This window comes from Oryctolagus cuniculus, chromosome 11 (genome assembly GCF_051225735.1).
Source record: "Oryctolagus cuniculus isolate XC-2025 breed Fujian yellow rabbit chromosome 11, ASM5122573v1, whole genome shotgun sequence".
NCBI classification, from domain to species: domain Eukaryota; kingdom Metazoa; phylum Chordata; class Mammalia; order Lagomorpha; family Leporidae; genus Oryctolagus; species Oryctolagus cuniculus.
The window spans coordinates 109386289-109408339 of record NC_142877.1 but is presented as its reverse complement, the minus strand read 5'-3'; the positions used below and the strand labels follow the sequence as shown (position 1 = coordinate 109408339).

The 22051-nt window shown below is 45.0% G+C and overlaps 1 protein-coding gene and 1 long non-coding RNA gene across 25 annotated transcripts in view; one reads left to right on the top strand and one right to left on the bottom strand.

Annotated features, from left to right (window-relative positions):
- RIC8B (RIC8 guanine nucleotide exchange factor B) overlaps positions 1-10309 on the bottom strand; it is a 125351-nt gene extending 115042 nt beyond the window's left edge. For all 23 annotated transcript variants that reach the window (XR_011380257.2, XR_016216265.1, XR_016216263.1 and 20 more), the window contains exons 1-2: positions 10174-10309; positions 809-856 (exon numbers count right to left, since the gene is read on the bottom strand). Coding sequence is in view for 6 of the 23 variants with exons in the window: in XM_017342125.4 (XP_017197614.1) it covers positions 809-856; positions 10174-10257 (132 nt within the window). In the remaining 17 variants the exon portion in view is untranslated. The remainder of the gene's footprint in view (positions 1-808; positions 857-10173) is intronic.
- LOC138844426 (uncharacterized) overlaps positions 10176-22051 on the top strand; it is a 58192-nt gene continuing 46316 nt past the window's right edge. For both annotated transcript variants that reach the window (XR_016216274.1, XR_016216275.1), the window contains exon 1: positions 10176-10313. This is a non-coding gene — a long non-coding RNA (uncharacterized LOC138844426). The remainder of the gene's footprint in view (positions 10314-22051) is intronic.

Genomic DNA, 22051 nt, shown 5'->3' with positions numbered 1-22051 from the left:
AGAGCAAGGGAGAAAGGACTGAAGAAATCTTAGGAAGTGAGATGAGCAGGACAACAGAGATTAGATGGGGGTGGGGGAGGAGGCGGACAGAGGGATGAGTTCAAGGTGTTATCAATCCACTATAGGCAAAGTACTGAATTTAGGCTATTTTTCTAGCAGCAGTGATGGATTCACATTGATTCAGTCAAACTATCATCTGGTGCTGGCATCTGTGAGGCCAGGGAGAGATGCATGGAGCCCAGCAAAACTAAGAAGTTTATTCTCATTAGCATCAGGCTTTAATCAACTGACTATTATATTCACAGCAACCCCCAACAGGCAAACTTAACATTAAATGGTCATTTCTCAGATGTAACCTCTCCAGTAAGAACTCCTCTACTGGTGAGTCTCTTGACCTCATTTTATTTAGTGCCCATAGAGCCATGACCTAGACAAGTGAGAACATAAATAATTGCTAGCACAGACAGCTCCTTTCCCAAAACAGCCTCCTTTGGCCAAGGTTTAATCAGCAAGGCATTTGGGGCAATCTGAACACCAAAGTCAATCTCTGGGAGTGAGAAGATATGGGGGGAGAGTCCCCTGTGAATTCTTTCCACTTTCTTATTTATGCAAATCTAAAGGTCCTGTAGGGATGGTGCAAGGAGGGAGTTGTGTATGACCCACAGGAAACACAGAATCTATCTTTCTTCTCAAAGTTCCTAAAAAAGCAAACTAGCCAACAACATATGAGAACAAGTCCACCACTTGGAAAGTCCATAAATGAAACACACACACACACACACACACACACACAAACATAAAGGCTTACCTTTCTTTTCTCTTCATCTGTTGTTTCGAATTTGAAAGTAGCCCTATGCTGAGAGGGGGAAAAAAGGAAAATAATGTCATTTTATATACACAGGTTTCAAATTTTGGCTATGTTTAAAAATACAATATGATGACTATATAAAGATGTTGCCTTTTCATATGCTGATATTCTGATTAAAGGGATATGTAAAAGATAGGCATGTAAGTAAATATTAAGTAGTATGAAAGGATTACAGCAGAACTATATACGAAAGAATACACAGAACCAGACCATCTGCTGCCCAAGAAAATCTGGAATGCTTTTTTTGCATCGTGTATAGACCATTTGAGCTGGACCTTGAGGACGAAGAGGAGTTTGCCAGGAGGCAAATGGAAAGTATTCTAGGAACAAAAACAAAGGCTCAGATATGTGAGACTGTATGATATACGCATGAAATAAGCAGTTCTGTGAGAATGAACAGAGGACACACATTAGGGGATGGGGAAGGGGAGGAACATAAAAATGGAAAAGTAGACAAGACAGAATTTGGAAGGGCCTTCCAATGTTCATATGGCATTTATACTTTCTTTTTCAAATGTAACAAGAAATCACTGGAGAACTGTAGACATGGACAGGACCTGACAGTTCAGTATTTTAGAAAAGCAATTTTCTGAAAATGAGTGCTTAAATCACAGTTATCATGATGAGGATGCCAATGATAGTGAAGAAAAAATAACTGGAAGGAATGAGTATCGTAGAGCTCCTCAAAGTATTAGCAACACTATTTTTCACTCTGTGGCTGACAGAGAAGACAAGCGAGAATAAACTGGCTTGACCACTGTCACAGAAAGAGAGGTGGTATTCAAAAAACAGAGCACAGAATTCCTTACTCTCCTCTCAAGTTTTAGTCAGGAGAAACAAATACTCTTATGCATCTTACATCTTCCTTTAAAAAATAAACTCTGCACTGAACACCTTTCTATTTTTCTTTTGTATTTCTCTCACTGACCACACCGACAAATATTTATTGGCAACTCACCAGAAGTTAAGTACATTAGGTACTAAAGATATCATCATTGCAGGTAGTTCTGTATTGACAGCTTTGTAGAAGCAGCATTAAAAGAAAATGTTTATTTAATTACTTTCATCTACTTGAAAGGCAGAGTGACAGAATAAGAGTGAGAATAAGAAAAAGAGAATGTTCCAGCTACAAGTTTACTCCCCAAATGCCTGCAACAGCTGGAGATGGGCCAGGCTGAAGCCAGGAGCCCAGGTCTCCCACATGGGTGGCAGGGGCCCAAGTTCATATACCAGCATCTGCTGCCATCAAGGATGCATTAGCAGGAAGCTAGACTGGAAGCAGAGTAACCAGGACTCAAACTGGCATTCTGACATGGGATGTGGTTGTCCCAAGCACTGGTTTAACCAGCTGTCTGTCCACAATGTGCACCCAAGAAGCAGCAATTTTTTAAATTAAATGAGTTGGAGAAATGTTGTCAAGAGCACTTCTGAATATAAGAAATGGTCAGAGAAGATTTAGAGGTAAGAGATGCGGGCCATTTAAGGAAATCCAAGGCAGGCTACCTCAATAAGATGCAAAAGATTCAAATGAAGTCAGGTGGGAAGGGCACAAATTCAGAAATTTATACCTGAACTGACAGGTGACAACCAGGGAAAGACTATGAGGAACATTTAAAAGCACTCTGGAAGAATATTTTGGGTAGAAGCTCACAGGTCAGATCAAAAGAGAATAAGACTGAGGACATAAAGTCATGTGAAGAAGGAGCATCAATAATCCAGGCATGATACTGCTAATGGCAGTATACACTGACACAAACTTTAAAAGGCAAAGTGATTTGGCAACAAATATTAGAAGCCATAAAGATAATCATACTCTGATCCTGAACTCTCACTCCTACGAATTAATCCTAACAAAATGATATAGAAGGAGAGAAAATTGTATATGTAAGTATATCTATCAGTGTTAAAGCATCCTGAATGTCCAATAAGGGAATGATGAAATATTGAGTGTAACAATATTCTACTGAACATACTATATCATCAACCTAACAGACTATTATATGGCAATTTTTAAAAATGACTCATTGTTGGTATATTATAATAAAGGTAGAAATTTAAAAAATAAAAGTATAAAAATGAATGAGGTGCCAGCACTGTGGCGCAGCGGGTTAAGCTGCCACCTACAGTGCCGGCATCCCATATGGACACCAGTTCAAGTCCTGGCTGCTCCACTTCCGATGCAGCTCTCTGTTATGGCCTAGAAAAGCAGCAGAAGATGGCCCAAGTCCTTGGGCCCATGCACCCATGTGGGAGACCCAGAGGAGGCTCCTGGCTCCTGGCTTCAGATTGGTGAAGCTCTGGCCATTGTGGTCATCTGGGAAATGAACCAGTGGATAGAAGACCTTTTTCTCTCTCTCTGCCTCTCCTTTTCTCTCTGTGTAACTCTTTCAAATAAATCAATCTTAAAAAAAAGAAAAGAAAAGAAAAGAAAAGAAAAGAAAAGAAAAGAAAAGAAAAGAAAGAGGCAGACAGGCCTAGGAGCTTACGTACCACTTTAAAAAAAATGAATGAATGAGCAAAGAAGAAGAAGAAGAGGAAGGAAGGGAGGGAGGGAGGGAGGAAAGAAGGAAGGAAGGGTTGTCAGTCTGAGGCTATACTTGGGAATGTATTTACCTGAGTTTTAATAAAAATTGGCGTTAAAAATAAAGAAGCACCAGGCATTAAAGTTGTAGACTGCAGCTCAGTTCAATGCAAATGAAAATAAATTAAATAAATCATTAAAGAATGATTATTTTGTGCCACCATGTATAAAATTAATTCAGTGAATTATCCTAGTTGTTAATATAATAATTTTCCTAACCTTATTTTGGCACTGCAGTGAGGACAGAAAAATAAACTGTCTTTTCAAAAAGATAGCCATTAAGTTACGAAACTATTTAATAGTTCCAATGTAGACTTAACCTCTTATAGTGATTTAGAATATTTAGGACAGTACCAGTACCAATTTTGCTTTTCAAGTCCAAGGCTGATCCTGTCATAAACCATAATATTAAAAAACATGCTTCCAAAAGCCCTCTCTTAGTATTAGGGCTTAATTTTAATCAGTAAATAAACTGGTATGTGAGGTACTTATTATTAATTGAATTCTGAATGTGTCGATCTATTCAGAAGCTCAATCCTGTAAGACTACTTGGATCCAATATATGCTGGCTTCAAAAAGGCTAGCTTCTTTTATCCAATTTAGATCACACCTTACTTACTCAGTACTTCTAACCCTATTCTCCACCCCACCCCCCTTTCTAATGCTGAAAGCAGAGTGGGGAGGGAACTAACAGTTCTGGTTGTAAATGCCTCTCTGGAACAGTTAGTCAACAGCCAACCACCTCACCTTCTTTATACATTTAACTTCCAGAGGAACAGGAGCAACAAGTCAAAAATAAATTAAAAAGCAAAACCATTGTTAAGTTTGGAAACCAAGCAAGACAGAACAGCTCTGTAACACACCAGACTTATTATGAAGACTCCCCAGGAAGGTTTTATCCTCTTTTTTTTATAAAGATTTATTTATTTATTTAAAAGTCAGAGTTACACAGAGAGAGAAGCAAAGAGGGAGAGGTCTTCCATCCACTGGTTCACTCCCCAAATGGCCACAATGGCCAGAGCTGTGCCAATCCGAAGCCAGGAGCCAGGAGCTTCTCCCAGGTCCCCCACACAGGTGCAGGGGGCCAGGGACTTGGACCATCTTCTAATGCTTTCCTAGGCCATAGTAGAGAGCTGGATTGGAAATGGAGCAGCTGGGACTTGAACTGGTGCCCATAAGGGATGCTGGCACTGCTGGTGGCAACTTTACCCACTATGCCACAGCATCAGCCCCAGTTTTATCCTCTTTGAATGAGCTCTAAAAAGTGCAAGTGTCAGACAACCTTGAGTTTGAGCCCAGTCTTGCCACTTACTAAAAGTGCAACCTTGGTCAAGTTATTCAATTATACTGTCTTATTTTCCTTATCATCATATATGGCACTATGCCCATAGTAGTTGTTCAATAAATGGCTACTATTATTAGTAGTACATGGCCTATGATGTGGTGTCTTATCAAATAATGACCTAATAACACAACTAGGAGTTGCAAATTTCTAAACAAACACTTAAACTTCCTCAATACAAGAGAATTAATCTATTTGGGATACTGGGTGTTATGTTATTTCATGAAAAAATATTATTTCTAGCACTAAAATCAAGTAACATTATATAACCCAATCTGCAAAGAAGAAGGTATAACAAAGGAACAGCCCGCTAAACATGCTCCTCTGCAAATGCCCAGAGAGCTCACTCACAAGTAGAAAGCAGAAAGTCCTCTTACATAGTCCAGCATATTTATACCCTACTCAAGCACAGAGGTATATTTCTAGCACTGACCAGTAGTAGACCTCCATCGAATAGGCTCCTGCAGCACATAAATGAAGACTTCACTGCAGCTATCAGTGAGATTTTTCCTCTCCTATGAAGACTACTCTGGGACAACTACCCACTTGCATCTTAAGTAACTTTTACCCTTCATTTGGCCATAAACTTGACTTACTTCCAAATTCTATTCGCATTTGTTATAGGGTAGTCACACACTCTCAGGTGGTCTCCATGGCCAGGCAAGCCACCTCTTTGGTTACCATAGTTGACGACTCTAGCCCTCAGTTTCTTCTCCTACCAAATGAGAGGGTTGGGTCCAATAATCATTGGGGTTCCTTCTAGTCTAAACAACCCATGATTGACAGAATCATGATACTACTGAGCACCTAGGGCCCTTGATCACTGTTGTTAATAATCATAAAAATGATAGCAATCAAACTCTACAAAATCTGTTCTCAGAACTGGCCCTGAAAGAATATGAGCTTGGGTGGTCTAGACTGGAACAACAAATACTTCTCAAAACTAATAGCTCATTCTGTAACCTAAGCAGAGGTGATTAGGACCCCACAGTTAAAAAGGAAGTAGTGTACTGCTCCTGGAAAAAACTTTGTGCTCAAAAACACAGAATCAACAGGGTAAAGGCAACGCAGCTGCGCAAGAGTCCTGCATAGCAGAATCTCAAAACTAGATCTACTTCCTAGTTATGCGCCCTTGAGACTTTATACAGCTACTGTGTCTTGTCTTTCCGAACCTCAATTTCCTATCTCCCTCCACCTAAAAAAGAGACTACTTCAGTCTCTCTCATAAATTTTAATATCTAGAAGATTATATTGATGACACATGGTAGTTCTTCAATAACACACAGTACATAGAACCAGTAACAATCATTCCTTCTATTTAGAAAAAAAACAAAAACAAAAACTTTCCTATGCTGCTCAACTTGCATTATGGCCCTGACAACTAGACAAACTTTGTTCTTCATGGAATATAAATATCTTCCTTCTTTCTCACAGGGGTGGAAAACATCTGGCCCACGGGCCGTAGAAGATCCCAAAACCATTTGGTCTGGCCCTGCCAAGGCAACCACAGACAGGATTCGAAATTCAATAAATCCATAGTAGGCTAATTTTTAAGTTGATAATTTTGTGCGGCCCACAATTATGTTATAAATATCCATATGGCCCTTGGCAGAAATAAGGTTCCTCACCCCTGCATAACAATGATCAGTGAATTAAGCAAGAAGTCTTGGAAATGAGTCTTTGTAACAGAGTAGAAATCAAATGTTGTTTCCAGGAACCAGATAAGTAACTGTTGCTCTAAACATGGTACAAGGTATTCTGCTACCCATCAGAAAGTGCAACGGTCAGAGAGAAATAATGAAATATATTCTCAATTTTCTTATTGTGACACATCAACGTTTTAGTGCCATATATTTAATTTCTGCCTTTTTGGTCAAAAGCTAACAGTATGGGATGCTTCCTCAGCAGCAGGTACTGTTCTAAGGGCTTCACCCATGTAACTCAATCTTGACAACCTATGATATAGGTTATTTTTATACCCTTTTACATACAAGAAAACTAGGCCACAGCAAAGGTAAGCAACTTGTCCTCCACCACATAGAGTTGAGAATTCAGAATCCCAGGGGTCTGGGTTCCAGGGTCTAAGCTCTGGCCACATGACCTCTTCAGTACCTTGATCATTCTAATTTAGTGAGTGCACTGTCCCTAATGTTTGGCGTTACATTTCATTTATTTTAATCTTTTCAACACTTTAAGAGAATGGACTATCATGATTTTACATCTATGGCAACAGACTCAGAGGCCTAAAATATCTATAGCCATGAGCTAACAATCTGAGGTTAATCCCAACTTCTTTGCACTATACTTGACTGCCTCCTTTTAAGATCCGGCTTTAGGAGATAGGCCTGTGGTACAGCAGGTTAAACCACTGCTTGGGACACTTGCATCCCATATCCAAGTGCCTGGGATGAAGCCCCTCCCCCCTTCCCTGCCAATCCAGCTTCCTGTTAATGCACCTTCAGAGGCAGCAGATCCCTGCCTCCCATGTGGAGGACTGTCTTCTGGCTTTGAACTGGCCCAGCCCCAGCTGTTGTGAGCATCTGAAGGGAGAACCAACAGATGCAAGGTCTCTCTCTCTCTCTCTCTCTCCTCTCCTTCCCTCTTCCTCTCTGCCTTTAAAATAAATAAAAATAAACTTAGGGAAAAAAATACACTGCCTTAAGGCTCGCGTTGTGGTTCACGAGTTAAGCAGCTGCCTGCAACATCAGCATCCCATATAAGCACCTGTTCAAGTCCCAGCTTCTCCACTTCCAATCCAGCTCTCTGTAAATGTGCCTGTTAAGGCAGCAGCAGATGGCCCAAGTGCTAAGTGCTATCACATGGGCCCCTGCCACCCATGTGGGAGACCTGGGTGGAGTTCTAGGCTCCTGGCTTCTGCCTGGCCCAGCCCTGGCTATTGTGGCCATTTGGGAGGTGAACTAGCAGATCAAAGATTCTCTCTCTCTTTCTCCCTGTCTTTAAAAAAAAAAGAAAAAAAAAAAAAGACTAGCTTTATTAGAGAAATAAGGTCGCATGAAGAACCTCCCTTTTCTCCCAAGCAATCAAGCCATCATTTTCTCAAACCCATTTTTTCAGACAACATAACTGAAATACACGGTACCCAGCTACTTTTTCAAGATTTCAGACTCCATGTACCGTAGAGCTGAGCAGTTTAATTCCACCTCTCCGTTCTTATTGCTTGACCCCTGCGATCATACTTCCCTTCCCATTCACCTGCCCCCAAATTCTTTACCCTTGAGAGGCAAAACCTCACCGCAACACGAAGCTCAGCTATTTCCTCTGCACTGTATACTATCCTGGTCCTACTATAATCTTCCCAAAGAGCTGCTACCTCACCTGGTTCACATCAAGTCAGGACATTCTCAGGCTTAGCTGGAAAAAGTACAAGCGTTTGGGAATCCTCCACAGCACTTCAGGATGCCACCTTAAACAATACGCATCATCCACAATAACTTTGAAAACATTCCCAATACGAAAAGGGGAGCTGAGATGTCAAGGACTTACGTTCTGATAGCACTCAGCCAGAGGTGGTAAGTGGAAACCAACCCAGAGGGCTACCAAGAAAAGGAGGAGATAAACTGAAGGAAGCAAATCTGGAGTCCACTTAGTTTAGCCAGGAAGGGAAAGAAATATTGAAGGAGGTGCTAAGATCCAACTGGAGGTTTCTGGACCTCCCTCCTTTAAGAAGAAAGCTTCTATTTATTGCAGGGTATCTGGCATGTAGTAAGTGCTAAATAAACATCAGCTGATTCAACCCAGTGGGCAAGTTCTCTGTTGTACTTCTATTTAAAAAATCAGTTTGTAGCTGCTTCATATCTTCTGGAAGCCGGCAATAAGTCAAATGTTAAGAATCTAATCTTCACAACATGTAGACTTATGCATTGAGTTTCTCCAAAATTAGGCCAATACGCTCAACAGTAAAGCATATCAGAGAGTGAGGGAACTAAGAAATGAACAGAAGAGATCCATGCAGCTTCCAAAGAAAGCAGCGTAGTACTGTAGAAAGAGCACTGGACTCGGAGTCAGACAACCTAGACTCAAATCTCAGCTCCAGCTCCCAGTGGCTGTGTGAACGGCATTATCATCCTAAATTTTCGCATTTGTAAAATGGGGAATAACACCACCACCCCCCACAGGGCTGCTGCGATCAAATGGGAATGAAGGCTCTTCGTAAATCAGGACTGTGTCTTATCTGCGGGTCTTTCCCATCCATGGAAGAAGTGGCACGCTGGGAGCTCAATACCCACCCCAATGTATGAAAGCACGGGGCGGGGGGGGGGGGGGGCACGGTGCAAACCCTGGAGGGGGAATTATGAATGGAGGCAAAGGGAAGGGACAAAGATGTTACATGGACGTTGTGACTTGGTGTTGGGTGTGTTTCCACGGAGGGGAGCAGTCAGTCATTGCTATAAAGTAGTGCTCGAAAGGGAATAAAGGTGTGGTGACGCTACCTATTGAAGTGAGTATGTAAAATTCCTGGAAGGAGAAGCGAGGGAGAACTAACGGTTCTTGGAGAGAGATTGAGAGACGGGACTGGGGTTTACAAGGCACCATTTCACCACAGGGTTGTAAAGTGGAAAGAACAAGTTTGAAGGCCTGGGTGGGAATCCTGACTTCCAAGTATGACCTTGGGCAAGTTACTTAACTCAAGTAGTCTCAATTGCAAAACCCAAATAATACCTCACAGGATTGCTGTCAAGATTAAATGAGATAATGGATAGGGAAGCTGTTAATGCGATACAAATAAGAGGTGTTATTAGGAGTTAGCCTGGCCACCCACTAACAACATAATATGTCCATGACCTTGGGCGTGATTTCAGTTCTTTGCACCTCAGTTTCCCCATCTTTAAAATGGGGACGATGAGACCATCTACACTACAGTCACTCCTGATCCAATGAGACCACGTAAGACATACCACCCTCTTGAGAACCACAGGGTGCTACAAGTATACAAAGAACTGCCATCGTTGCTGATACGTTTTGTGCATGTCCAGGGCCATGTTGAAGCAGAGAAGCACGTATTTTTATCCCATACAGGTGAGGAAGCCTCGCATGCATTTACGTCTCCAAGAGCGGGGCACGGGGCACAGGCGCACATCTACGGATTCCGGGGGTGTGCCTTCCACGCCTGGGAAGAGGACCGTAGGACCGGCTGCTGGGCCGGGCATCAGAGGAGTGGGCGCTCGAGTGGGGGCAGGGGGATGCGGGATGCAAGGATGGGAAAGGCTGGGGGCGCAAACACGCATGCCCAAGCCGGAAACGTTTTCGGGGGAGAGCAATGCGCATCCCCGGAGTGAGGGGGGTGGGGAGGGATGCGATGTGCAAGCCCGGAGGGCGGCCCGGGGGTGCGGTACCGCACGCCCGGGGCCAAGGGCTCTTTACCTTGTCGCTGTAATCCCTCAGGACCCGCTCGATAGCCCCCGCCTCGCCGGCCCGGACGATGTAGAGGGCGCGCTCCTCATCCATGGCCGCAGGTGCGGGGGAGCCGCGGCCGCTCTGCGCGCCCAAGCCGCTGCCTCCAGGTAAACGCCTCGCGCCCCCGCTCGCTCGCTCCTTCCCAGCTTCCTTCCTTCCCTCCTTCCCTCCCTCCCTCCTGCCTCCAACCCGCCAGCCTCCGCCCGGGCAGGCCCGACGTCACCGCCCCTCAACTTTCACCCCGCAACGTCACCGCTCCCCCAGCAACCGGCGCCTCGCGGCCGCCCCCGACAAGGCCCGGGACTCGGCCGAGGCCTGGCGGGCGGCCTGAGGCGGGGTCAGTCTCGGGGCCCTGCTAGCTCGCCTGCCTCGCCCTCCCTCGGGGAAGAGCCCCGTCTGTGGAGTGGATTTTCACAGAGAGAACTGTGCTCCTCTCCTGACCCTCCTCTATGAATCATTCTCCTCAGCGGACGGGAGCGACCCGGCTCTTCCCCGCCCATCTGTGAGCCCGCAGCTAAGTGGACTGCAACTCCCGGCATGCACCGGGGCCAGCCCGCTCTTCCATCCAGCTTACTGGCGTGCTGAGTGGCATGCCGGGATTAGTAGTCATCCAGCGGGAAAGACTTCCCGCCAAGGGCATGCTGGGAATTGTGGTCCTGCGAGAGCCGGAAACCGGAGGCCCGCGGCCACTTGAGGCCAGCGAAGGGGGGGACCGTTAGGGGGCGGGTCTAAGCCTAGGTTTTGTTCCCTGCGCCGCTTGCCTGGCCCTCGGCTGGTTGGATTGGCTGACCATCGCGGAAACTGCCACCCTTTGGTGGGAACTGACAGGAGCCGGTTTAATTCCCTCTTCCCTCGCTTAGCGGTTTCGGTCTCTTTGAAATGCTTTCCTTTCTCCCTTGTTTGCGGTCGTGTTCTGCATTCAGCGGAGCAGTGTGGGAAACTGAAGCAGCTATCCGGAGAAAACGGGGCTTGGTGTTTCATCTAACTTAATTGTCATTCAGATTATTGAGATATTGGTGATAGGCATTTTTCATGGAGAATAGTTTAATGTTCAATAAAGGTGAAACACATTTTTTAAAAATATTTATTTATTTATTTGAAAGTCAGAGTTACACAGAGAGGGAAGGAGAGGCAGAGAGAGAGAGAGAGAGAGAGAGAGAGAGAGAGAGAGAGAGAGATCTTCCATCCACTGGTTCACTGTTGGCCGCAATGGCCGGAGCTGTGTCTATCCGCAGTCAGGAGCCAGGAGCTTTTTCCGGGTCTTCCCACGCAGGTGCAGGGGTTCAAGGACTTAGGCCACCTTCTACTGCTTTCCCAGGCCATAGCAGAGAGCTGGATGGGAAGTGGAGCAGCCGGGACTCAAACCGGAGCCCTTATGGGATGCTGGCACTGCAGGTGGCAGCTTCACCCGGTATGCCACAGCGCAGGCCCCGGGAAAACTGAATTTGAACAGGAAACCCAGGCCTTTTCTGCTCTCCCAAGCTGCTTTGGTAGGCAGTGGATGAATTCTCCAAGTAACTTCGGGTTTCCTATGCCAAGCCACCTCTACCAGTAGTCACCTCCGATGCCTCTCCTGTAAGCTTCTCTTTCCTGAGCTGTGTGAAGAGGGACTAGAGGGGGCAAAAATGTACTCGCTGAATAGTTGAGCTTCTTCTGTGTTGTGCTAGATATGGTGGCAACGCTGGGAATTTGGAACCTGAGCTCACGGAGCTGTCTGTCTTGCTGTGGATTATACTTTCCATGCCGACACATTTATTGAGTGTATTTATTGAGCTAGGTATTTGGGTAGGTACTGTGTCTGTAATAGAAAGCTTTTAATCTGCCTTTTGAAAAAGCACACTTCTTAGAAAGGTCATGGAATAGTAAGCTTTCAACCCTAAAGTAGTAAGAATATCTTGCAATTGTTTTTGAGAGGTTATAAAACGTCTTATGTACATGCATACAGTTGGATGTACATTGATCTCACTGGAGACTGAATTGTATTGTTCCCACTTTAGATGAATTAAGTAACGTGCCAACTAAGAGCCAGTAACATAACAAAGTATTTGGATGCCTACTCTGTGTTAAGTGCTTTCTGGGTAACTATATTTTTACCTTTTGGAGCAAGGGACTCTTGGAGAGGATATTAACAAGCATAAAGTATCTCGGAAGAGATGTTCCTGTTAAAAAGTCTCTTACACATATCTTTGAGATGTCTGTTTGCCAGGAATAAGTTATATTTTTAGGCTCTAACACTGTACTTCTAAAAAGAGACATATAAAATGTGAAACCACATGAATTAACAGCTTGGGAAACTGTACTTTAGTAATTTTAATTAAGCGTTAATACTCTGATTTTATAAATCAAAAAGAGCTTTGACTCTAATTCAAGTCATCCTTTGACCACTGACGAGACTCTGGTCCCAGAAAAATTAAGTAGCTTGTCCAAAGTCAATAGTTCAAAGCAGATTCTGGGAATAGAGCCTAGACCAGCTAAATCCTGGGTCGCTACAGCACCTTACCTCCTGAACATTCCTAGTATGAATCTTTCAGTGATAGGAAACTCTAGTCCAGCACTCACTCCAGGTCCTGCTGATGGGTGTCACAGTACCAAGGAATTGGGTTTTAGAGCCGGAGTAATCAAAGCAACAAATATTTATCCACAGAGCCCTGCTCTGAGAGATAGTAATACAGCAACTCTTTTTTTTTTTTTTTTTTTGGACAGGCAGAGTGGACAGTGAGAGAGAGAGAGAAAGGTCTTCCTTTGCCGTTGGTTCACCCTCCAATGGCCGCCACGGACAGCGCGCTGCGGCCGGCGCACATCGCTGATCCAATGGCAGGAGCCAGGTACTTCTCCTGGTCTCCCATGGGGTGCAGGGCACAAGCACTTGGGGCATCCTCCACTGCACTCCCGGGCCACAGCAGAGAGCTGGACTGGAAGAGGGGCAACCGGGACAGAATCCGGTGCCCCGACCGGGACTAGAACCCGGTGTACCGGCACCACTAGGCGGAGGATTAGCCTAGTGAGCCGCGGCGCCGGCCGTAATATAGCAATTCTATACATACATATGGATAGTGCTTTACTCCTCTGAAAGTGTCTGCGCACGGATTCCCCAGTTTAAACCTTACAATAGCTGACTAATACAAGGTCAATAGGACAGGCACTATCTTCTTTTTTACAGAGAAAACGGAAGTTCAGGATGTTGATTAGCTTGCCCGTAGGCAAATCAGTCTGCTAATAAGGGGTAGATACAGGTAAGGGCTAGAAGTGCTCTGGACTCTGATAACATAAAATGTTATGGACTCTCAGGCCGGAGCCAATGAAAAAAACCTGCAAATAGATACTCGTCATTTATTTTGGACTTTGATATATCCTGCTGTGGCATTTCCTCCTGCCATGACAATGGGCTAGTTGGAACGTGCCAAATTGAAGGTCTTTAAGGAGTACCTGGTGCTAACAGTTTTTAAAATTCAACTCTTCAGCATCTAACTCTTTTTATACATTTTGAAGACTAAATCTCTTGGTCTAGTGGCTACAGCTCCAGATTGGAGTTGAGAGAATTAACATTCATTCAAGATCTTACCTATCATTCAGCAACTGCCTCCTCACTGTGTGAGGCCAGTCACTCATCCTCTCTAAGCAGTATCCTCAGCTGTGAAACAAAGGGATTGATCCAGGTATTATTTTAGTTCTCAGTTCCACATTTGAATACACTCATTCTTTAGAAAAATCTATTATTGAGGGTGGAGTTTGTGCAGATCAGTATGTATACATCGTTGCTTGGGCGTACCTGCAAAGATTCCTGTGCAGTGTGTCTGTGGTGAAGCCTGGGTAGTGATAGTGTTAAAAGTTTCTCAACTGATTTGAATAAGAAGCCAGGATTGAGAACCACTGAGCCAGTATTCTGATAGAAGATCAACCACTGAACTAGTGTGCTGATACACTACCAAACTCACACACATGTAAGTCATTCATTATTAGTTGTTGAGAGATCAAAATGACCTGGCAAGATGCAAGTTGTTTCATTTCATTTTCTATCAAGAATGAAGTATTTATTTCATAGAAATATTAACAGTTTGTTCTTTACCATATTTAGTATACAGCATTGTCTTAGGTACCATAAAAATAAAAACTGGTCAGGGACTGGTACTGTGGTGTAGTAGGTTAAGCCTCTGCCTGGGGCGCTGGCATTCCGTATGGACACCTGTTTGTGTTCCAGCTGTACCACTTCCAATCCAGCTCCCTGTGGAAGGTGGCCCAGGTCCTTGGGCCCCTGCACCTGCATGGGAAACCCAGAAGAGGCTCCTGGCTCCTGGCTTCAGCATCAGCTCAACTTCAGCCGTTGCGGCCATTTAGGGAGTGAACCAATGGATAGAAGACCTCTCTGCCTTTAACTATGCCTCTCAAATAAATAAATATATCCTTAAAATGATAGAAATAATCGATCCCGTTCTTTGGAGATATAAGAAACAAAAAGTAATTTTTACTGATTAGAACAGATTGAACATAATACTGTGCAAATCAATGCAAAGTAAATCTATCAGAGAAGCCTTCTTGGAGGAGTTTAGCTATAAAGAGAGAATGGTGGCAGGAACTTAGAGGGCTCCCAGATAGAGAGAAATGCTATGAGAAAAGGTCAGGAGACCAAAATTAACAAGGTAGTCACTGAGAAATGATACCAGCCATGAGAATTTCTTAGAGGTCATTTTTTTCAGTGGAATAAGGAATAGTTAGCTGAGAGATGTTACATAATCAATCCAAGTTCAGCTTATAGTTTGTTTCATTCCTGAAAGCGTTACCTTATGATGTCATATGACATAAATTGAATAGAACTGGGAGATAGGAGAGGGAATGTTGCTAGCCAGCTTTGGATCCTTATGCATATTATTTTACCTCTGGATCTCATAAAATTAGAGTTGGACTAGATGACTTTGGAGTTTCATTTTTTAACTTTAGAAAATTATGAGAAGCGAGTGTTTAGCCTAGTGGTGCAGACAGCAGCATCCCACATCAGAAGGCTTGGGTTCAGTTTTGGGCTCTGGCTCTGGCTCTTCCCGCTAAAATAGACCCTGAGAGGCAGCAAACGATGGCTCAAGTAATTGGGTCCCTACTGCCCACATGGGAAACCTGGATTGTGTTCCTGGCTCACAGCTTCAGCCCCCCTCCATGCCCTTGACATTACAGGTATTTGGGGGTGAACCAGTAGATGGGAGCATGCACTGTCTTTCTCTCCTTGTCGCTCTGCCTCTTGAAAAATAAAATTTCAATTATGACTGTTTGATCCAAACTTTCAGCACCTTTATGAAGTACTTTATTAATATTCTCAGTTTTCTAATTGTTGAAATTGAGCCCATGCCATTAGTCCTTGACAAATGTACCCAGAGGTGTTCAGTGTTGATTGGCTGTCCACAGTGGAGCTCTCAAATTAAGCATATAAAATGGGCTCTGCCCTTTAGTAGTTTTTATCTATCCAAGAGCTAGACTGTGGGCCAGGCCTATTTGCATCTTGAAGATTTGGAATGCCATCCAAACCCCTCTTGGGAAAACCCAGTACTCTGGGTGGCAATGCTGTCATATGGTGCATGAACCTGGACTGGGCACTGGAACACCAGCTGTCTAGCTCTGACTTAACTGTGTGAGCCTGCAAAGCTGATGATTTATCAAATTTCTTGAACCCCTTCTGGCAACCAATTCCACGTGTGTAACAGGCAAACCTGAAAGCCAAAGACTCCCTTTTAGATTTTAACCTGGCTCTGGGTGTTCAGGGGTGAGTCCCTTGTCCTCTTTGGGCATTGATTTTTCCAAACTGTCATGAGCTTAATTGTATCTATTTTGCAGCATGCTAAAAGGGTTAAAAGAGATAGCTGTCAAATGGCAGACCTGTCTTGGGGTGACCACTCAAATACTAGCCTGGAGTGGAATAAAAAACGCAACCTTCTTCACAGAGAGGCCATGTTACTCATATGAACGCACAAATGCTTGGATTCTGTTGTGCCTGCTGCTGTTTTGAACAACAGAAAAGTAATAGCAACACACAGCTTTGGTGTTTAAGCCTTGAAGTGGACGTCTTTGACACTGCTAGGCTGTGATATGGTTTGGAGATGGTGATGGGTCAGTTGTGGGTGTAAATAAGGAGTCTAAAGCACTCAGTATTCCCGCCCCATAGCCATGCCTTAACAATTCCGTTTATTGAGATTCTCATGTCAGAGGAAATATATTCTCACAACCCTTCTTCCGGCCACCTCCTTTTGCAGTAGAGCATTAATTTACTTACCAACATTTGATTAAACTCTTAAGATCCAACCCTAGGAGGAGGTGGCACTGGACAAAGGATTATTGTCATTCATCATCAACACATTTCAGTCTTCCCTATGAGGGATTAGCATTTCACTGAAAGGAGGACGACAGAATAAATTGCATCTACAGCCAAAGAACTGCCAACTCCTTTCAGCTGGGGGCACATACCGGGAGCCTTTCCCATATTAGTCAGCTTTATCTCAACTTCTGGGCAGTGCCTACATCTGAATTTCATGGGTTTCAGGGTCAGTCAAAACAGAATTGTAGGGTTGTTGAGGTCAGAGGCCACCTCTGTCAAAGGGTAGTGACCTTAACAGCAAGAGGTAGCCAGCCCCCTCTTGCTCTTTGCTCCCCTCCCCAGCCCCCATACCCCCATGGCTTCCTTCTCCTGAATTCTTGGCTCATGGCACCTCCCCCCGCAGAGCTTTTTTTGACCTGGTAATAAAAATCCTCCTGTGACCTGTTTTTGTTGTTGGTTTTTATACATCGTTATTGATTTTCTTTTGTTCCTGTTTGTCTATAGAAAAATCAAATCTTGGTTCTTGGTCTTGTATTGGTTTATAGGTTCCTTAGGAAATGGTAGAGGGAAAGCGTATTGTGCCGTTAACTCGGAGTGAGAAGGCTGCCTGGGATGCAGAGCAAGACCTGGCTAGGAGACTGCCTTCACTGAGCACAAACATTTTTTCCCAGAATATCTGAAATTCTCCTGCCACCTGATGGGGTCTATTACCACGGTCAAGGTTGATTTAAAAACTGCAAAGCTGCTTGGGAAAGGGGAAAGAGGGTGGGGTGCGGTGGGAACAAAAGTAGGAAAGAGGAAGCAGACCATGTGCCACAGTAGACAGTGCAGGGAGGGACTTGGGAGTCGCTTTCAAATCCCAGCTCTGCCGCCTTAAACTGTGTGACCTTGGGCGAGGCGCTAACCTGAACAGAAGGGATTATACCCTTGCCTTGGCGTGGAGGTAGGGAGACGTGGGGCTGATGGGTCTGCTGTGACTGGTCCACAGTAGACTCCAGTGACTGGGAACCTGCACGGATTAAGGCAGATCAGTTTCAGAACTGTGCCCCACTTCCGTGAGAAGGGAGGCGAGAGCCTTGCAGAAGAGCTGTCTACCTTGACTGCATTTCGGTTCTGAAGGTGACAGTTTGCAGCTTGCTGTTTCTGAGAGGTGCAGCAGGCACAGGATGCCCTGCAGCCATCCCTCTTAGGGGCAGCTGGGCAGTTCCTGGAGAATTCCCCCGGGAGCTTTCCTTGTCTATTAGGAGACGATAATAAATCCCCAGCACTGGCACTGTAGTTGTTTCTGAACCCATTGTCTCACCTCTGCTGTCACGGTCAGACCTCATCATTTTTCATAAAAGATCTTAAAACAACTGATTTTAGCTCTTGAGGCATTTATGATGAGAAAGGGAGGGCTAAAACTGGGGAGTCCTATTTTTCCCGCCTACCACCTCTCGTCACCCACACTCCTTTCCTAGCAACGGCTCTTTCTTCAACTCTTGTGGCCCACGTCTTCCGTTCCACCTCCACCAGCAGCAGCAAAATACGGGGGCGAGAGGGCCGGGTGGCGGGGGGAGCTGAGGTGCAGGAGGAGGAGTGGGGGGAAGAGCCCCGGGGAGGAGGCTAAGGAAGCACAAAAGGTTCTGACCTCCTTGGAAGAAGAGGAAGCCCCAAGGACTGCATCCAAGCTGCCTGCGTTTGGGAGGTGGCCAAGGAACTGGAGCAGAGGAGTTCCAGGTTAGAGTGGCAGGCGGCTGGGGAGGCTGGAGTGCCAACAAACCAGCTCAGCCGAGGGAAAACTGTAAATACCGTGGGTGGCTGTGGAAGTGCCACTATGCTTGGCACTCTGGCCAGGCTGGCACGCTGTCAGAAAGAAACCTGGGGTGCGTGTTTGGGGAACAGCAGTCTCTGAATCTCTGAAGGAGATTATGTGTCTCAACCTTGGCTGCATATTAGAATCGCCTGGGGAGCTTCAACACTACTGATGGCAGGATGAGGATTTGGTGGAGTGGTTAAGACGCTGGCTAAGGGGCTGGTGGTGTGGCCCGGTGGGTTGAGTCGCCGCTTGGGGTGCAGGCATTCCCTGTGAGCATTGGTTTGAATCCCTGCTGCTCTACTTTTGATCTAGCTTCCTGCTAATGTGCCTGGGAAAGCAGCAGAGGCTGGCCTCAGTGCCTCACCACCCACGTGGGAGACTACGATGGAGTTCTAGCTTCTGGCGTCTGCCTGGTCTAGGCCATTGCAGCAATTTAGGGAGTTAACCAGCAGATGGAAGATAGATCTTTCTCTCTCTCCCTTTCTCTCTCTCTAACTCTTTCAAATCAATAATTAAAAAAAAAAAAAAAACCCTGCATCCTGTATTGGAGCATCAATAAGGACACCTTTCTTTTTTTAAGCTCCCAGTGGTGATAATTTGCACACTGAAGACTGTTGCTGAAGTCTGAACTGTCCAAGGAGTTTTCAGAATTTCATGGAAAATGTGTTATGAATGCATGATATCAAAACTTTTTGCACCAAAATAAGCTATCTCTTAATTCCATTGTCTATGAAGTTCTCACATAAGCTTTCTCTCTTGCTAAATTTCAGAGAGCTTTCTTCCTTGGCTCCAGGAGATCTGTGGCTACCCCTCCCCAAAGGGGGTGAGATATTTATACTGTCCCCTTTCCCAGGATTTAATTTTTAAAAAATTTTGACAGCCTGCCTTAAAGAGATACAAGAAGTTGGAACAAACAGCCTATTGGTGCTCTCTTTCCTTCTCCACATTCACCATAGACATTTTATTATAAAGCAAAGACTATGGCATGTTCTGAGAGGAGGGGAAAATTATGAGCCCCCCCCCTCCAGAATCACGCCAAGGAGGAAGAGGTTGGACAGGAGGAAGGCCGTGCATCTTCGCTTGGTGGTGGTGGTGCAGGTGCATGGGCTGAGCTCCTGCATGTGAACCCCCGTCTTTGTTCTGGCACCAGCTGGTGGAGCCGTTGCCTTCTCTCTATGGCGGCCACCCTGAATGAATGCCCAGCTGCCAGTGTAGCCCACTCTGTTTTCCTGAGCTGTCCACCCTCTTCACCCAGATCTGCCAGCCTGGCCCATCAGTACACAGACTATAATGTGGAATGAATGTCATAGTCACGTTTCACAGCTGCTAGAGGTCTAGAGGTCCGGAGTAGGGAGGTGACCCATCCAAGGTCACATGGCAGGTGAACCCGTGGCTCTTGCCACAACTTCGGTTTCTTGCCCCCACTGAGGTTGTGTGTACTCAGTGGCAAACATTTTGGATTGGTCTGCCATAGGTCGCAATCCCAGAGCGGACACAGATGCCCCTCCTGTCCTGGACGGGGGTATACAAGAGGCCTGACAAAAACCATAGCAGTGTAGATGTTGAGACCACCACAGGCCTGCAGCGTGGCTGAGCCATCCTGGCTGCTGTCTATGACTTGTCAGTGTCAAGCTGGCAGAGTCCTTTCCAGCAAACGTCCTAACAGGGGAGTGTCCCCTCATTGCCAAGACTCCTCTGCTCTTCAGACAAGTGACTGGCCTCACTCCCAGCTGCCAACCTTGCCCATTCCCATTCTGGTGACTGGCTAGGAACCATCAGAGACAGAGAAAGAAGCTGACTTGGAGGCCTGCGCTCACAGCAGCTGTTGAAGGTTTTGGAACTGTGGGAATACAGGCGGTACTCTCAGCTCCCAAGAGATAGGCACCCTGTGGTCTGGAAAGAACTCCCAGATACTGCTTGCCCGCATATAAAGCTGCCTTCTTTCCCATGGTGCTGACAACTCAGTTCTTGGTTGTGCCATGAGGAGAAGGCCAAGTTCTCTCCTTCACAAACTTCCTGGAGTGGCCTTTGTATTCTCAGAGCCCCTCCGATTGTGACTGATGTTACCCAAAGTTTTGTGCAGTTAATGAGCTTGTGGCTGTTCCTTATAAATGGGCATTGTTTCTTACATGCGGCCACTATCTGGGTAGAGAATTTGGCCATTGCTTAATTTTTTTGTGCTTAGTAAATCAAGAGTCAAACTTACTGTGACCTTTCTTTTTAAAAATGTATTTATTTAGAGGCAGAGAGAGAGAGAAAGAGAGGAGGGAGGGAGGGAGGGAGGGAGGGAGACAGGTCTTCCATCTGCTAGTTCACTCCCCAAATGGCTGCAAAGGCCAGAGCTGCGCCAATCCAAAGCCACAAGCCTGGAGGTTCTTCTGGGTCTCCCACGTGGGTGCAGGGGTCCAAGGACTTGGCCCATCTTCCACTGCTTTCTCAGGCCATAGCAGAGAGTTGGATCAGAAGTGCAGCAGTGGGGACTCAAACTAGCACACATATGAGATGCCAGAACCACAGACAGTGGCTTTACCCACTATGCCCCACTGGGCTCTTTCATGTATGGATCAATTTGAATTGATAGAGAGTTACAGGTCAAGTCATCCTCAGGCTTATTCTATACCTGAGATAAATCTGAAATTTTACTCTTCCTGTCCCTTGCTTTCCTCATATAAAGCCTAGTGGATTGTGGATGAAAGAACAAACTAATTCACCATCAGAGAGTGAAACCCAGTAGCTACTTTATTTTAGTAGAATAACATAGCTAAGTATATTTAAGGGTTGCTATGAGTACTATGTACATAATTTTGATCTTAATACAATTTTCAGGGGGCTGGCAATGTAGTATAGTGGATAAAGCTGCTGCCTGCAATGGTGGCATTCCATATGAGTACCCATCTATGTCTCAGCTGTTCCGCCTCTGATCCAGCTCCCTGCTAATGGCCTGGGAAAAGCAGCAGAAAATGGCCCAAGTGCTTGGGCCCCTGTACCCATGAGGGAGACCTGGATGAAACTCCTGGGTCCTGGCTTTTGGCCATCTGGGGAGTGACCTAGCAGATGGATGATCTTTCTCTGTCTCTGCCTCTCTCTTTCAAATAAATAAATGCATCTTTTTAGAAAATAATTTTCAGATATAAATATGTAATAGTAAAAGATTGTTTTTAAAAATAAATCTTTCAAAATGCAAAATGATTATCAAATCCTCATGATTTTTGTTAATTTAATCACTGTTGCCATTTCTGGACATCTGTAGCTCTGAATGGCACATTGATCCTGTCCTAGTTGCTCAACATTTTGGCAAAACACAATCATTTCACTTCTGTCTCTCATTCCTCCTAGCTGCGGAATCAAACTACAGTGCTGGGAAAGAATTTGTTAATAATTATTAAGCATTCAGTAATGTTATTGTTCTGTTCCAGAAGTTTATTAGCATGTAAAGCACTGTACTTGAAATATCTTTACACCCGGTGCTCATTGAAGCATAATGAACTAAGTACCAGGGGACTTCTTCGTGATGCTGGTATGGAAGAATAATATTCCCTGTAGGAGCTGACACTAGCCACTGTGCAAACTTAGTACAAGTCCTTGTATGCAGGAGAACTGGTCCCCTACGAACCTCAGTCAGGCTGTCAGTATGATACTTAATCATTATTTAACAATGTGATGTGTGGCCTATCCACATTTTAATTTTCATTGGATGGCAAGATGATGGGCATACAAGACCACTTTGTTTTGTTCCACCTAAGTATTCAGAA